General features: G+C 55.7%; 1 protein-coding gene across 50 annotated transcripts in view; it reads right to left on the reverse strand.

Moving 5' to 3' along the window:
• Nucleotides 1–376: 376 nt before the first annotated feature.
• The window catches only part of TANGO2 (transport and golgi organization 2 homolog), a 46,706-nt gene continuing 34,769 nt past the window's right edge, over nt 377–12,313 (reverse strand). For 18 of the 50 annotated variants that reach the window (XM_015149734.3, XM_015149738.3, XM_077950961.1 and 15 more), the window contains 4 exons: nt 10,914–10,984; nt 4,905–5,058; nt 2,853–2,957; nt 377–1,745 (listed from right to left, as the gene is read on the reverse strand). In XM_015149734.3, the coding sequence (XP_015005220.1) occupies nt 1,625–1,745; nt 2,853–2,957; nt 4,905–5,058; nt 10,914–10,984 (451 nt within the window). In that variant the 3' untranslated portion in view covers nt 377–1,624. Of the gene's footprint in view, nt 1,746–2,687; nt 2,958–4,881; nt 6,299–6,547; nt 7,643–7,955; nt 8,341–10,509; nt 10,985–12,313 lie in introns of those variants that run through there. The other 32 variants (XM_028827970.2, XM_028827976.2, XM_077950949.1 and 29 more) reach the window with 7 other exon arrangements.

The raw sequence follows: 12,313 nt of genomic DNA on the forward strand, positions 1-12,313 counted from the left end.
CCAAACCAGGAGCTCCTGGGGCTGAGACAGATGCAGACCTGCTCTCCTGCCCCTCTTACCATCCCCTGGCCCCCACCATCCAACAGAAGTCCAGCCCAGCCTGCCTCCCCCTCCAGTGAGGCCTCCACGGCGACCCGATAGACCTGTATGGGTGACTGGCCCCATAACCAGCATCTACCGCATCCCACACGCATGGGGTCTCTCACGGCGGCCCCTGCCCAAGGACAGATGGGCTGACCCACAGGCATCCACAAGTGGGGCTGAAGAAGCCGTGAGGAAAGGGGGAGGTGGGAAGGGCCTTGTCCAGGGTGTCTGGCTGCATGGGAGACGCAACAGCTCCCACTGGCACCCTGCACACAAGGGAAAGGCCTCGAAATGCGCTCACCAAAGCCTCAAGTTTTATTATCAGCAGCTCACATTCGGGTACAGGTTCCTATGAAGATTGCCTCACCTGGTGGGAGGAGGGAGAGAGCAGGGCTGGCTGAGATGGGGCTGCCAGGGCCATGGCCTCCAGCTGGGTAAGCGGGAATCTGAGAGCCCCTGGTGCACACGGAGCCTCCTGGCACACACAGGATTGTCCCAAACACAAAGCACCCTGGCACACTCAAGGGCACTGAATCTGGCAATGAGTCTGCACTTCTGTTATGAGAGTGGGTTTTTCGGCCAGGCGCGGTGGCTCACGCCTGTAATCCCAGCACTTTGGGAGGCCGAGGCAGGTGGATCACCATGTCAGGAGTTCAAGACCAGCCTGACCAACCTGGTGAAACCCTGTCTCTACTAAAAATACAAAACTTAGCTGGGCGTGGTGGCGCACACCTGTAATCCCAGCTACTCAGGAGATTGAGGCAGGAGAATCGCTTGAACCTGGGAGGTGGAGGTTGCAGTGAGCTGAGATTGTGCCACTGCACTCCAGCCTGGGCAACAGAGCAATACTCCATCTCAAAAAAAAGACAGTGGGTTTTTCTCAGGTCTTCTTTGTGCCCAGTTCCAAATGTGGCTGTCTCCTCTGCAGGAGCAGGTCTGCTTGTCAAGAATTCAAGCACGCCTTGTGCTCTGTGGCCACAGGAGAGGAGGGGCCGCTTTTAAATACAAGCCTACTCCTGTCATCGGACTAGAACGAAGGCCCACTGGCCAGAAGCACATGAGAGGTGAGAGTTGCCTTTCTGCCTTGTCCAGCATCGTGTATGTGCATGTCTGTGCAACTGTGCATGTGTGCACATGTGTAGTACACCTATGCATGTACATGTGCATGTGCCTGTGTCGGTGTCCATGTATATGCCTTGCGTGTGTGTGCTTGTGCACGTGCAGGAGTGTATGGGTGTGCCGTGTGTGTGCCTGTGTACATGTGCAAGATGGGCTCCGGTGTATCCACATGTTCATGGTGTACCTGGGCCAGTCCTAGACCTGGTGTCAGACTCTGCTGCTCCCCACTGGCATAAAGGCAGACCCTGAGCTAGGCATGGGGACACAGACAGGTAACACGCAAACCACACGGTCCTGATCCAGGGGATGCTCGCCAAGCCACGGGCAGTGCAATGCAGTATGGCCAAGGAAGGTTTCCTGTCCACAGTGCCCCTCAAGGCAGGGCCCCCCAGGAGCCCACTGGCCATGCCCAGAGGTGGTGTTAGTTCTGTAGTGTGAACTCGTAGGTTCTGGTCTCCCAGCGGGAGAGGTCCTTGTCCATCATGCTACGCTCAGTGAAGGTCACGTGGCCGTCCGCATCTACCAGGATGATGGTGTTGGTTCTGAAAGAGAGCAGGGTCCCTCGTTCACCTGGTGTCCCTCAGCCCTGCCCTGCCTGTCACAGCTACAGCTAGGGCAAGAATGCAGGCAGGTAGAGGCAGGACCCCCATGCGTAGAGGCTGTGCCAAGTCACCGAAGAACAGCAGCCTCAGCCTTGGGGATGATGAGGGGCCGTCAGTGGCACGTGAGCTTCTGGTTGGCTCCGCAGGCCCACGCTAAGTGAGTCCTGCCACCTTCACTAGGAACCACCCCACCCTGCCCTGCTCTCCCTGTGTAGCATGAGCCACGGCACACAGAAGCCTGCGGGCTGACCACACGCTTCCCCCTCGGAGGCCCAGGTTCCCAGACACAGCCACGCTTGGTTCTTCCAAGAGGTCAAGCTGTTGACCACTTGGGGCCCAGGCCTCCTCTGTCTGGAAGACTCCCCTCCTGTGCCCTCTCTCCCAATGCCCAGGCCATGCCAGCCCACCTGAAGCAAACATTCAGCGCACTCTCCTCTCCTCCATCCCTCTCTGCTGTGGGCTTTGCAGACAGAGGGTGGCACCGGATTCCCCAGCAGCCCTGGCACAGGCTGGTTCCCAGGGCAGACACACACTCAGTGTTCCCCGTGGGGTGGGACCCAGTGGCCATGCCGTCAAGGAGAGGACTTGGCACCTGCCTTTCCCTCATACACAGGAATATGAGTCTATGATAGAGGAGGGGCTGAAAGAAATCACACTGTGCACCTGCCAATTGGCTGGCCAGCCCCAGGCGGGAAAGCTGGCCAGCAGCTGCCACCCAAGGGTACAGCCTGCAGGCCTAGTGCCACCATGGTGCTGGGGCATTTGCCCACAGGGATCCACCAATGTGCAGGCAGCCCTGAGGCCATCCTGGCCCCGTGTGGCTATGTACTGGTTCCTAAAGCCCAGCCTATGGGGCCCTGGGAGCCTGTGGTATCTGCTCACCCTGTAGCTGCATCTGGACAGGGCAGAAGCTCTGGAATCCACTCAGGCGAGGAAGGAGCCTGGCCCTCGCTATGGAACATGGGGGCACTTGGCTTCTTTGCCGGCCCTCTAGTGTGGAAGGTGGGACATGGGATAGGAGGTGGCGCACCCACCGGGCTGCAATACCTGGTGCCGTAGCCAGGGCAGCGCACACACACAGCTGCGTACTTGCTCAGCACGGGCTGCACGTACTCCCCGCCCTGGTCCTCGATGGCCGGGTCTGGCAGCTGCCTGCAGGATGGAGGGAAGCGGTGGCCATTAGTCCCTCTGTGGCCTGCCCACAGCTCGGTCTAGCCCCATCCCACCTGGTGGCCTAACTGGCTCTGGGGAGTGGCCGGGGAACTGCAAGGCTTGTTTCTTTTTTCTTTTTTTTTTTTTTGAGACGGAGTCTCGCTCTGTTGCCCAGGCTGGAGTGCAGTGGCCGGATCTCAGCTCACTGTAAGCTCTGCCTCCCGGGTTTAGGCGATTCTCCTGCCTCAGCCTCTGCAGTAGCTGGGACTACAGGCGCCCACCACCTCACCCGGCTAGTTTTTTTTGTATTTTTTAGTAGAGACGGAGTTTCACCGTGTTAGCCAGAATGGTCTCGATCTCCTGACCTCGTGATCCGCCCGTCTCGGCCTCCCAAAGTGCTAGGATTACAGGCTTGAGCCACCGCGCCCGGCCAAGGCTTGTTTCTTTTCTTCTTTTCTTTTTTCTCCTCTTCTCTTTTCTCTTCTTTTCTTTTTTTGAGGCAGAGTTTCACTCTTGTCACCCAGACTAGAGTGCAATGGCTCGATCTTGGCTCACTGCAACTTCCACCTTCCGAGTTCAAGCGATTCTCCTGACAGAAGTCCACTCAAGCAAGCCATTGTAGCTAGCATCAGGGCTCCAGTCGTCAGCTGGGATTACAGGCATGCACCACCAAGCCCATCTAATTTTGTATTTTTAGTAGAGACAGAGTTTCACCATGTTGGCCAGGTTGGTCTTGACCTCCAGACCTCAGGTGATGCACCCACCTCGGCTTCCCAAAGTGCTGAGATCACAGGCATGCGCCACCACAACAGGCCTGTTTCCTACACGTTTCTGCTCAAGGCGGAAAATCTCCATCTACCCTTAACTTATGACTCAATCGTAGAGCTTTGGCCCCAGATGGCACACACAAGCTCCCTGCCTGCCCCAACAGGTGCCCTGTGGGCATCTGCCCTTGTGACAGAAGTCCACTCAAACCAGCCATTGTAGCTAGCACTGGGGCTCCAGCCATCAGTGAGGGCAGCCAGGGCCGGTCCTCGGCCTGTCCCAGATGGCACACTGTAAGTGTGGACTTACAGCTGGGCACGCCCAGGTGGGGCTCTTCCAATGAGGCAGTGATGCTGAGGCTGAAGGATGAGGCCGCAGATCAGCGGCCCAGAGGAGAGGAAGGGTAGACAGGGGGCAGAAAGGGGCCCCAGGGGGAGGAGTGGGAGACAGTCCATGGGGGCTTCTCTGAAGGGGGCAAGCTGGACAGGGTGGGAGTGGATGCTGGGTCACCTGGGCAGGGCAGTGGTCTGACCTGGGTGGGGAGTGAGGGATGGGTGGGGCATCTTGCTCAGTGGGAGAAAGGCCGGCATGGCAAGCACCAGGACCCCTGGCTGGGGCAACCGAGACCCCGGTGCCTGGCACCTGAGGGGCCTTGAGGCCTACAGGCAAGGAAGTGGGTGGGGGCACCTACACCCAGGCAGTTCCCGGAACTGCAAGTCCCTGCCCAGCACTCAGCCCAGGGTCGCTGGGGACAGACTGCATGCGGGAAGCCCCATCAACCCTGAGAGTGCTGACCCTGGCCACTCATTTCCATGATTTGTCTCTTCCGCCTGGGTTTGCTGAGTGTCTAGAATCTTCTGGAACTTCCCGCTAGCCCTCAGCATGCAGAGGGGAGCATCCATCTGCTCTGGGCCCCATGTGGCTGCATCAAGCCTCTGGGCACACTGAGCTTCCCCTGGGCCTGGGCCTGGGCCCATCTCCTGTCATCAAAAGTCCCTGGTGTTGGAAACCTCAGCTGGCTCGAGGGGACAGGCAGGGAGGACAGCATGTCCATCAGCTTCCTTGCAGCTGGGGACCCAGCCTGGCCACCTCCACGGGCGTCCCAGGGCGGCAGGGCCTGCCTTTCCCTCTGCCCTGGTTGGGAGACACCAGGGCTCACCCCAGCAGGACCCGCCCACTCACGCCTCTTCATTGTTGAGCACATCCAGGAGGTTGGCGATGAGCACATCCTTGGGCAATGCCTGGCTCCGTTCCACAGCCTCCAGGAAGAGCTGCTTCCCAAAGCACAGCTTCCTCCAGGGCGTCTCCAGCAGCGCGTTGCTCAGCCCGTAGGTGCCTGTGGGGAGCAATCGGCTGGCCATGCAGAGGCCTTGCTGTGCCATGTCAGGGCAAATTGCCACCTGCCACCCACCTAACATGGGGTACAGCTGGGGACAATGAAATCAGGCCAGACTAAGGCCAAGCCACTCCATGCTCCAGCACCTTCCCTATGCTCATTCCTGACCTGACGGCTTGGCAAAGAGTGGAGAACTCAGCAGTAGGCGGAAAGGGACACCCACAGGAGACCACAAGGCACAGATGCCCAGCAGCATGGATGGATGAATAAGAAATGAGCAACCTGAAATCTCACAGGCAAAGGGGGCAGCCAAGAGGGAACCTCTCCACCTCACGCCAGGTTGGGGGGCCACCTGAGAAGTTCAAGAGTGGGAGAATTAGCCACCAGAGGCCAGGAGGCACCCACCATAATCACGTCCCTATCTGGGGAACCCCCAACAGTGCCACACAGTGGGCACAGGTGCAGGCTGGGCCTCAGCAGAGCATGGCCCACCTCTGCATACCAGCCAGGCCCCTGGCTAGGAGAGCCAGGGGGCTCAGTGCACAGACTCTGAACTGTGGCTTCTCTGAACTGTGGCTTCTCAGAACAAGCTCCCAGAGTGTTGGCAGAAGGCAAGGCCAACAGGAAAAGGGTTTCTCATGACACAAAAAGCGAAGGGGAGGGACTTGAGGTGGAGAAGCACCTCACCTCAGAGGCTCTTCTCTAGAAGCCAGAGCAGCAGGGGTGGGGGGCTTGATGGGAGCCATGCACCCCAAATGATGCACCAGGGAGACCAAGACACCACCCCTTTCCCTGTCAGACTTCCAGGAGAATATCTTGGCCAAGGCATTTCTCAGGGAGACAGCCCTGGCTCTGCCAGGGCCCCCAGAGCCAAGCCTCCAGCCCCAGGTGTCACAGTGCTTTTGCCATCGTGAACGACATGGAAGACCATTCAACTGCATAGTCGTGGGCAAAGAATGGAGCTGGACTCTACCTCACATCATACACAAAAGATAACTCAGGTCGGGAGAGGTGGCTCACTCCTATAATCCCAGCACATCGGGAGGCTGGGGCAGGAGGATCACAGGAGCCCAGGAGTTCAAGACCAGCCTGGGCAAAATAGTGAGACCTTATCTCTGCAAACATTACAAGTTAGCTGGACATGGTGGCATGGCATACATCTGCAGTCTCAGCTACTTGGGAGGGAGGATCTCTTTTTTATTTTTTATTTTTGAGACGGAGTGTTGCTCTGTTGCCCAGGCTGGAGTGCAGTGGCACGATCTCGGTTTACTGCAAGCTCCGCCTCCTGGGTTCACGCCATACTCCTGCCTCAGCTTCCGGAGTAGCTGGGACTACAGGCACCCATCACCACGCCCAGCTACTTTTTTCTATTTTTTAGTAGAGATGGGGTTTCACCGTGTTAGCCAGGATGGTCTCGATCTCCTGACCTTGTGATCTGCCCGCCTCAGTCTCCCAAAGTGCTGGGATTACAAGCGTGAGCCACCGCGCCCGACCAGGGAGGGAGGATCTCTTAAGGCCAGGAGGTTGAGGGTGCAGTGAGTCATGACTGCACCACTGCACTCCAGCCTGGGTGACAGAGCCAGACCCTGTCTCAAAAAAAAAAAAAAGTTAAATCAAACTAAAGACCCAAGTGAAAGAGCAAAAACTATAAAACTCTAAGAAGAAAGTATCGGGGGAAAGCTTCATGACCTTAGATTAGGCAATGGTTTCTTAGAAAAGAAACCAAAATCATGAGCAACAGGAAAAAAAAGAAAGAGACACGGGACTTAAAAATTTAAAACTTTGTGCTTTAAATAAGAGACTTGTAGCTAGAATGAATGTATAAGGCACTCCTATAACTCAAAAAGACAACCCAATTTGAATAACCATTTCTCCAAAGAAGACATACAAACGGCCAACGAGCATGAAAATAGCTGTTCAACATCATAACCATGAGAGAAATGCAAACCAAACCACGAGGCCACACTACTTCACACCCACTATCATGGCTATCACCAAAAACGCAGAAAATAGCAAGTGGTTTCAGAGAAGCTGCAACCCGCATTCATTGCTGGTGGGAATGTATAAGGCTGCAGCAGCTTTGAGAAACAGTTTGGATGTTCCTCAAAAGGTTAAACAGGGTTACCATACAACTTAACAACTCCATTCCTAGGTATTCACACAAGAGCCATAAAAACATACGACCACACAAACGCGGTGAGGTCACACTGTGAGCAGCACTTTTATAACAGGCGAAAGATGGAAACAATGCAAGTGTCCATTAAGGGATGAAGGGAAGAAACAAAAAGTACCAACTGGCTTGAGGGTTCAGGGCAGCTGGCTTGGCAACTCCTTAAATTCCTATGGCTACAAGAAAAAACGCACTCTTGATAAACTCCCTCACAATAGCAGCGATCACACACATTATCTTAACTCATTATCACACATTATCAAGACCCTCTTAACTCTGACTTACAGCCCAGACTACTACAACCCCGACTGGACAGAGAATCAGCCTTCAAACACTCTTTTCTGATAAGCAACTACAGACCGTAAGCCGGTTTCAGCAGTTCATAGAGGCTGCACTCTGTGTCCTAGAGCTCACCTTTTTTTTTTTTTTTTTTTTTTGAGACGGAGTCTCGCTCTGTCGCCCAGGCTGGAGTGCAGTGGCCAGATCTCAGCTCACTGCAAGCTCCGCCTCCCGGGTTCCCGCCATTCTCCTGCCTCAGCCTCCCGAGTAGCTGGGACCACAGGCGCCGCCACCTCGCCCGGCTAATTTTTTGTGTTTTTAGTAGAGACGGGGTTTCGCCGTGTTAGCCAGGATGGTCTCGATCTCCTGACCTTGTGATCTGCCCGTCTCGGCCTCCCAAAGTGCTGGGATTACAGGCTTGAGCCACCGCGCCCGGCCTAGAGCTCACCTTTTGATGGAAAGAGCCAGATTTTGCCCCATTTTAATGCTAAAACCCTGCCCCAAAGTGAACGTGGGATGTATGTTACATATATGTTTATCTATTGCATATGTTCTCGGGTCCCCTCATAAATATGTATGGCTTTTCCCCAAACCTATTGAATATGTATGACTCTATTGTGTGATATGGACCTCAGGAGACATAAAACTCAAACTGCCCTTCTCCTCTTTAAAGAGAGCACCTCAGTCCATGCTAGAGACTCTCTCTTCCAAGTCTGTAAACTGATACAGCGAATAAAACTCTCCTTTCTACTATTTAGCCATGCTGGTGAGGTTTTTTTGGTTTTTTTGTTTTTTGGTTTTTTTTGAGACGGAGTCTCACTGTGTCTCCCAGGCTGGAGTGCAGTGGCGCGATCTCGGCTCACTTGCAAGCTCCGCCTCCTGGGTTCACGTCATTCTCCTGCCTCAGCCTCCCGAGTAGCTGGGGTTACAGGCGCCTGCCACCATGCCCAGCTAATTTTTTGTATTTTCAGTAGAGACGGGGTTTCACCGTGTTAGCCAGGATGGTCTTGATCTCCTGACCTCGTGATCCGCCTGCCTCAGCCTCCCAAAGTGCTGGGATTACAGGTGTGAGCCACCGCGCCCGGCCGCTGGTGGGTTTTTAGACAACACTAAGTGAAAAAAGTCCCCTAAACTACGTATTATAGGATTCCCTTTATACAAAGTGTCCAGAATAGGCAAATCCACAGACAGAATGCAGATTAAAGGTTGCAGGGGCTGAAGAAGCGGGAACTGAGGAGTGGCTGCTGATGGGTATGGCTTTCTTTGGGGATCAAGAAAAGGTCCTGGAATTAGGTAGTGATGACGGTTACTCAACTCTGTGAATGAACCGAAACCTACTGAATGATACACTTTAAATGCGTGAACTGTGCTGCTAGTCAGTCATATCTCAATAAAGCTGTTATCAAAAAAATAAAGGCAATGTGGACCAGGTGGGGCAGGCTCAGGGATAAGGCAGAATGTAGACAGAAATAAGTTCCCCAAAATAACAACTGAGCAGAAAATAAGCATCTCTGGCCACGGAGGTCTCAGCCTTTGAGAACCATGGGTGTCACGTGGATGGTTACAGCGACTGCCCCAGAGGCCTCTGGGCCAATGTTCAGAATGAGGGGGTGGTAGGGGGTCTCTGCTTTTGCACCTTTTAGTTTCCAGTTCTCTCCTGGGCAGTCACAGGCTCAGCGTGGCCCAACTCCACTGCCACAGACCCATCTTGCTACACATTCCAACCCCACGGACCCTGAACTGACAGGGAGGTCCTGGGGCAGGTGGAACAGCAAGAGCTGGCTGAGACAGTCAGAACAATCCTTTGCAAGCTCAGGACCTTCTGGGGCCACATCCCTGCCTCACTGGTAGTGTCTATGTCTGTGCCACTGCCCAGCTCTTGGGAGCTCAGGTGGACCGCCCACAGTTGTATTCAAGGTGGGGAGGGGAAGACCAGGGTCACAGAGGGTGGCCGGAAGGACGAGCCCCAGGTGGAGGAGAGGGCACCAGCTGGTATGCGTGGGGCCAATGGGTGGGAGACACTGGAAGCCACCTTCCAGGCAGATGCCTCCTCTGGAGATCCCAACTAGCCCAGGGGTTCAGGCCTGGGCACTACCCTAGCAAATGGGGTGCTGGGCCCATCTGTGGATGGAAGCTAGCTGGAAGCTAGCTCCAGTGTGGGCCAGGCAAGGACCATAGGACTCATGATGAGCCCGTCAGCACCACCAGCCCCCCAAGATGCAGGAGGGGTGGGGCCACTCAGCTGTCCTGGGGACTGCTTACTATCTACCTTGGGCCCCTCCAGAAATGCTTGGGGCTTCAGTTCCACCATGTATACCCAGTGGGAAGGTGTGCACCTGTGACCTGCAATCTCACTTGGTGATTTATGCCAAATGCCAAAGGAAGTCTGTGTGACGTGGGCACGGAGCTTCAGAGGAGCCAGGGGTGTGAGGGAGCCCCCTCACAGAGGGGTGTGGGTGGCACCAAGGGCACTGACACACTCCCCAGGTGCTGAAACACCCTGTGTGAGCCAGCAGCTTGAATAGAGGGACCAAAGCGGGCGTCTGAGGCACAGTTCCATGATGCCACCAGCAAGGAGTCTCTGCGAGCAGCGAGCATGGAAGTGAGGGAGCCAGCTGGCCCCGGAACCCGGGCTCCGGTCCCTACAGTTTTGTGCACCCAGGGCAAATGCCATTTCCCAGGAGTGTTGCTTTGTCCTGGCACCAGACCTGGGACAAGATGCAGACCTCCCTCCCAGAACATGGCTGCAGAGGTGGCAACGTGACACATTCTGTCCAGGTTGGGGCACTGGCAGAGGAAGCTTCCAGGAAATCGCAGCATCCAAGGAGGGGGGAAAGGAAGGACATGCAGCGGGAGGCACAGGCTGGGCAGTGGTGCAGAGGCAGGGCAGGAAGAACCCAGCTGTGGAGTGTGACCTGGTGCAGGGGGGCTTGAGGCCCTGAGGATGGGGACCGGGGATCCGACTGGGGACTGGGTACAGGAGGTGTGCGTCTGTGTGGGGCTGGAGTGGAGTGTGTACATGTGCGTCAGGGAGCAGACCAGGCAAGAACCCGGGTGGTGACGGCCCCAGAGGGTCTGAGAAGGGACAGGCACAGGGCACACTGGGACGGCACAGGAAGCGAGGCTGGGGGTGGCTGGCTGGGCTACAGGGCTGCGGTGGGAAGCCCAGAACAGGGGCATATCTCGCTCAGCAGGAAAGGCCCGTGGTGGGGGGGCGAGCAGGGAGCCAGGGCTCTCTGAAGTGTGCAGGTACAGGGCAAGGTCCGTACAGACCATAAGGCACTTAAACGGCCACAAAGTCATCCCAGGAGAGTAATATGACAAGGGCCTGGTCTCTAAAAAGCACAGGGGTAACCTCTGCATAGGAACAGCCCCCCACCCCATGAGGCTGCCAGGGCAGGCTCACCTGGCGTCAAAACGATGGGATCAGGCTCCCCTCGGTTCCCATAGTAGCAAATGACGTCTCCCTTTGCTGTGCTGCAGACCAAGGGGAGAGAATGTCAGACTACAGCCATAGGGTGTCCTCCCCCGACACTGCCTGGGGAGCTCACAGCCCTGTTTCTGGAGGCTAGCGATGTGCATAGTAGCCCACTGTGGCCAGGTCAGGGGCTTGCAGGACCCAGCCCCTTGGGCACCTGGCAGGCAGGGTCATGGAGGCCCCAGCTCTTGTCCAGCATCATGGGTATGTTCCCAGCTCACCTCGGGGTCCACCAGCCTGGGAAGCACGGCATCTAAAAGGCCTTCCTGCCTTGCCGAATGCCCCATGGCATGGGCACACAAAAGGCTGCCCATGGGGACAACTGCAGGGCTGAGCCGCATTCCCACATCACCAACCTCTCCATCAGGCCCCCCACCACAGCTCATCTCTGAGTGTTTCTGGACAGGTGGCCCCAGGGTGATCGAGGCTTCCAAAAAAAGCGCCAAAGACCACATTTTCCTACTCTCATGTGTTAAGTGTACAATTAAAATAGTTAAGGGACAGTTGAGCTAGGCATAGTGGCTCATGCCTACAGTCCCAGCTACTCTGGAGGCTGAGGAGGGAGGACTGCTTGAGGCCAGAAGTTTGAAACCAGACTGGGCAACATAGCAAGACCCCATCTCTACAAAATAAATAAATTAATTTTAAAAAAGAAAATAGTTAAAAATGCTCCCCAGCTGAAAATATTCCAATCCTCAATACCACAGCAAGTCTTCTAGAACGTGAAGTGCCTTTTTTGCAAAGTGAAGAGGATCTCTTTGTGGCCTGTGAAATGCCCTCCCAGGTCAGATGCTGGGCATGGAGCACTGGCCCTTCGAGATGAACAGATGCAGAGAAAGAGCCAGGTGTGGTGTCTTCCTCCCCAAGTGCTGCCCACCAGGTGGGACCCACCTTCCCCACCCCTAGTAGGCTTCAAGGGCCCCCCATCCACGTTCACATTCCATTCCCATTCTTCCTCACCATGGTCTTTGGCAACTTTCCTAAGATACTTGGTTCATAATTTCAGAGACTGTTTGTAGGCAAAAAGCTCCTCTGGGCTTTCTATGTAAGGACCTACAGAACTGGACACCCATGCTGGGGCCACTGCCAGCACTACCACAGGCCAGGCGGATGGCAGGCCTCACCCAGGGATAGCTGTGGCCGTGACAAGCCTCTTTCCTTTCCAGGCCTTGGCTTCCTCATCTGTACCTACCAGCAGGGCTGCTCGCTGACCTCTGATGTCCCCCACCCTCCAGCCTCGGCCCTGGCATCAGCTTTTGCCTGACCTGTGGTACGCTCTCCTTGCCACTGCCTGTATCCTCAGGCTAGGTCCAGGAGGCTGACGCTCA

This window comes from Macaca mulatta, chromosome 10 (genome assembly GCF_049350105.2).
Source record: "Macaca mulatta isolate MMU2019108-1 chromosome 10, T2T-MMU8v2.0, whole genome shotgun sequence".
Taxonomy (NCBI): Eukaryota; Metazoa; Chordata; class Mammalia; order Primates; family Cercopithecidae; genus Macaca; species Macaca mulatta.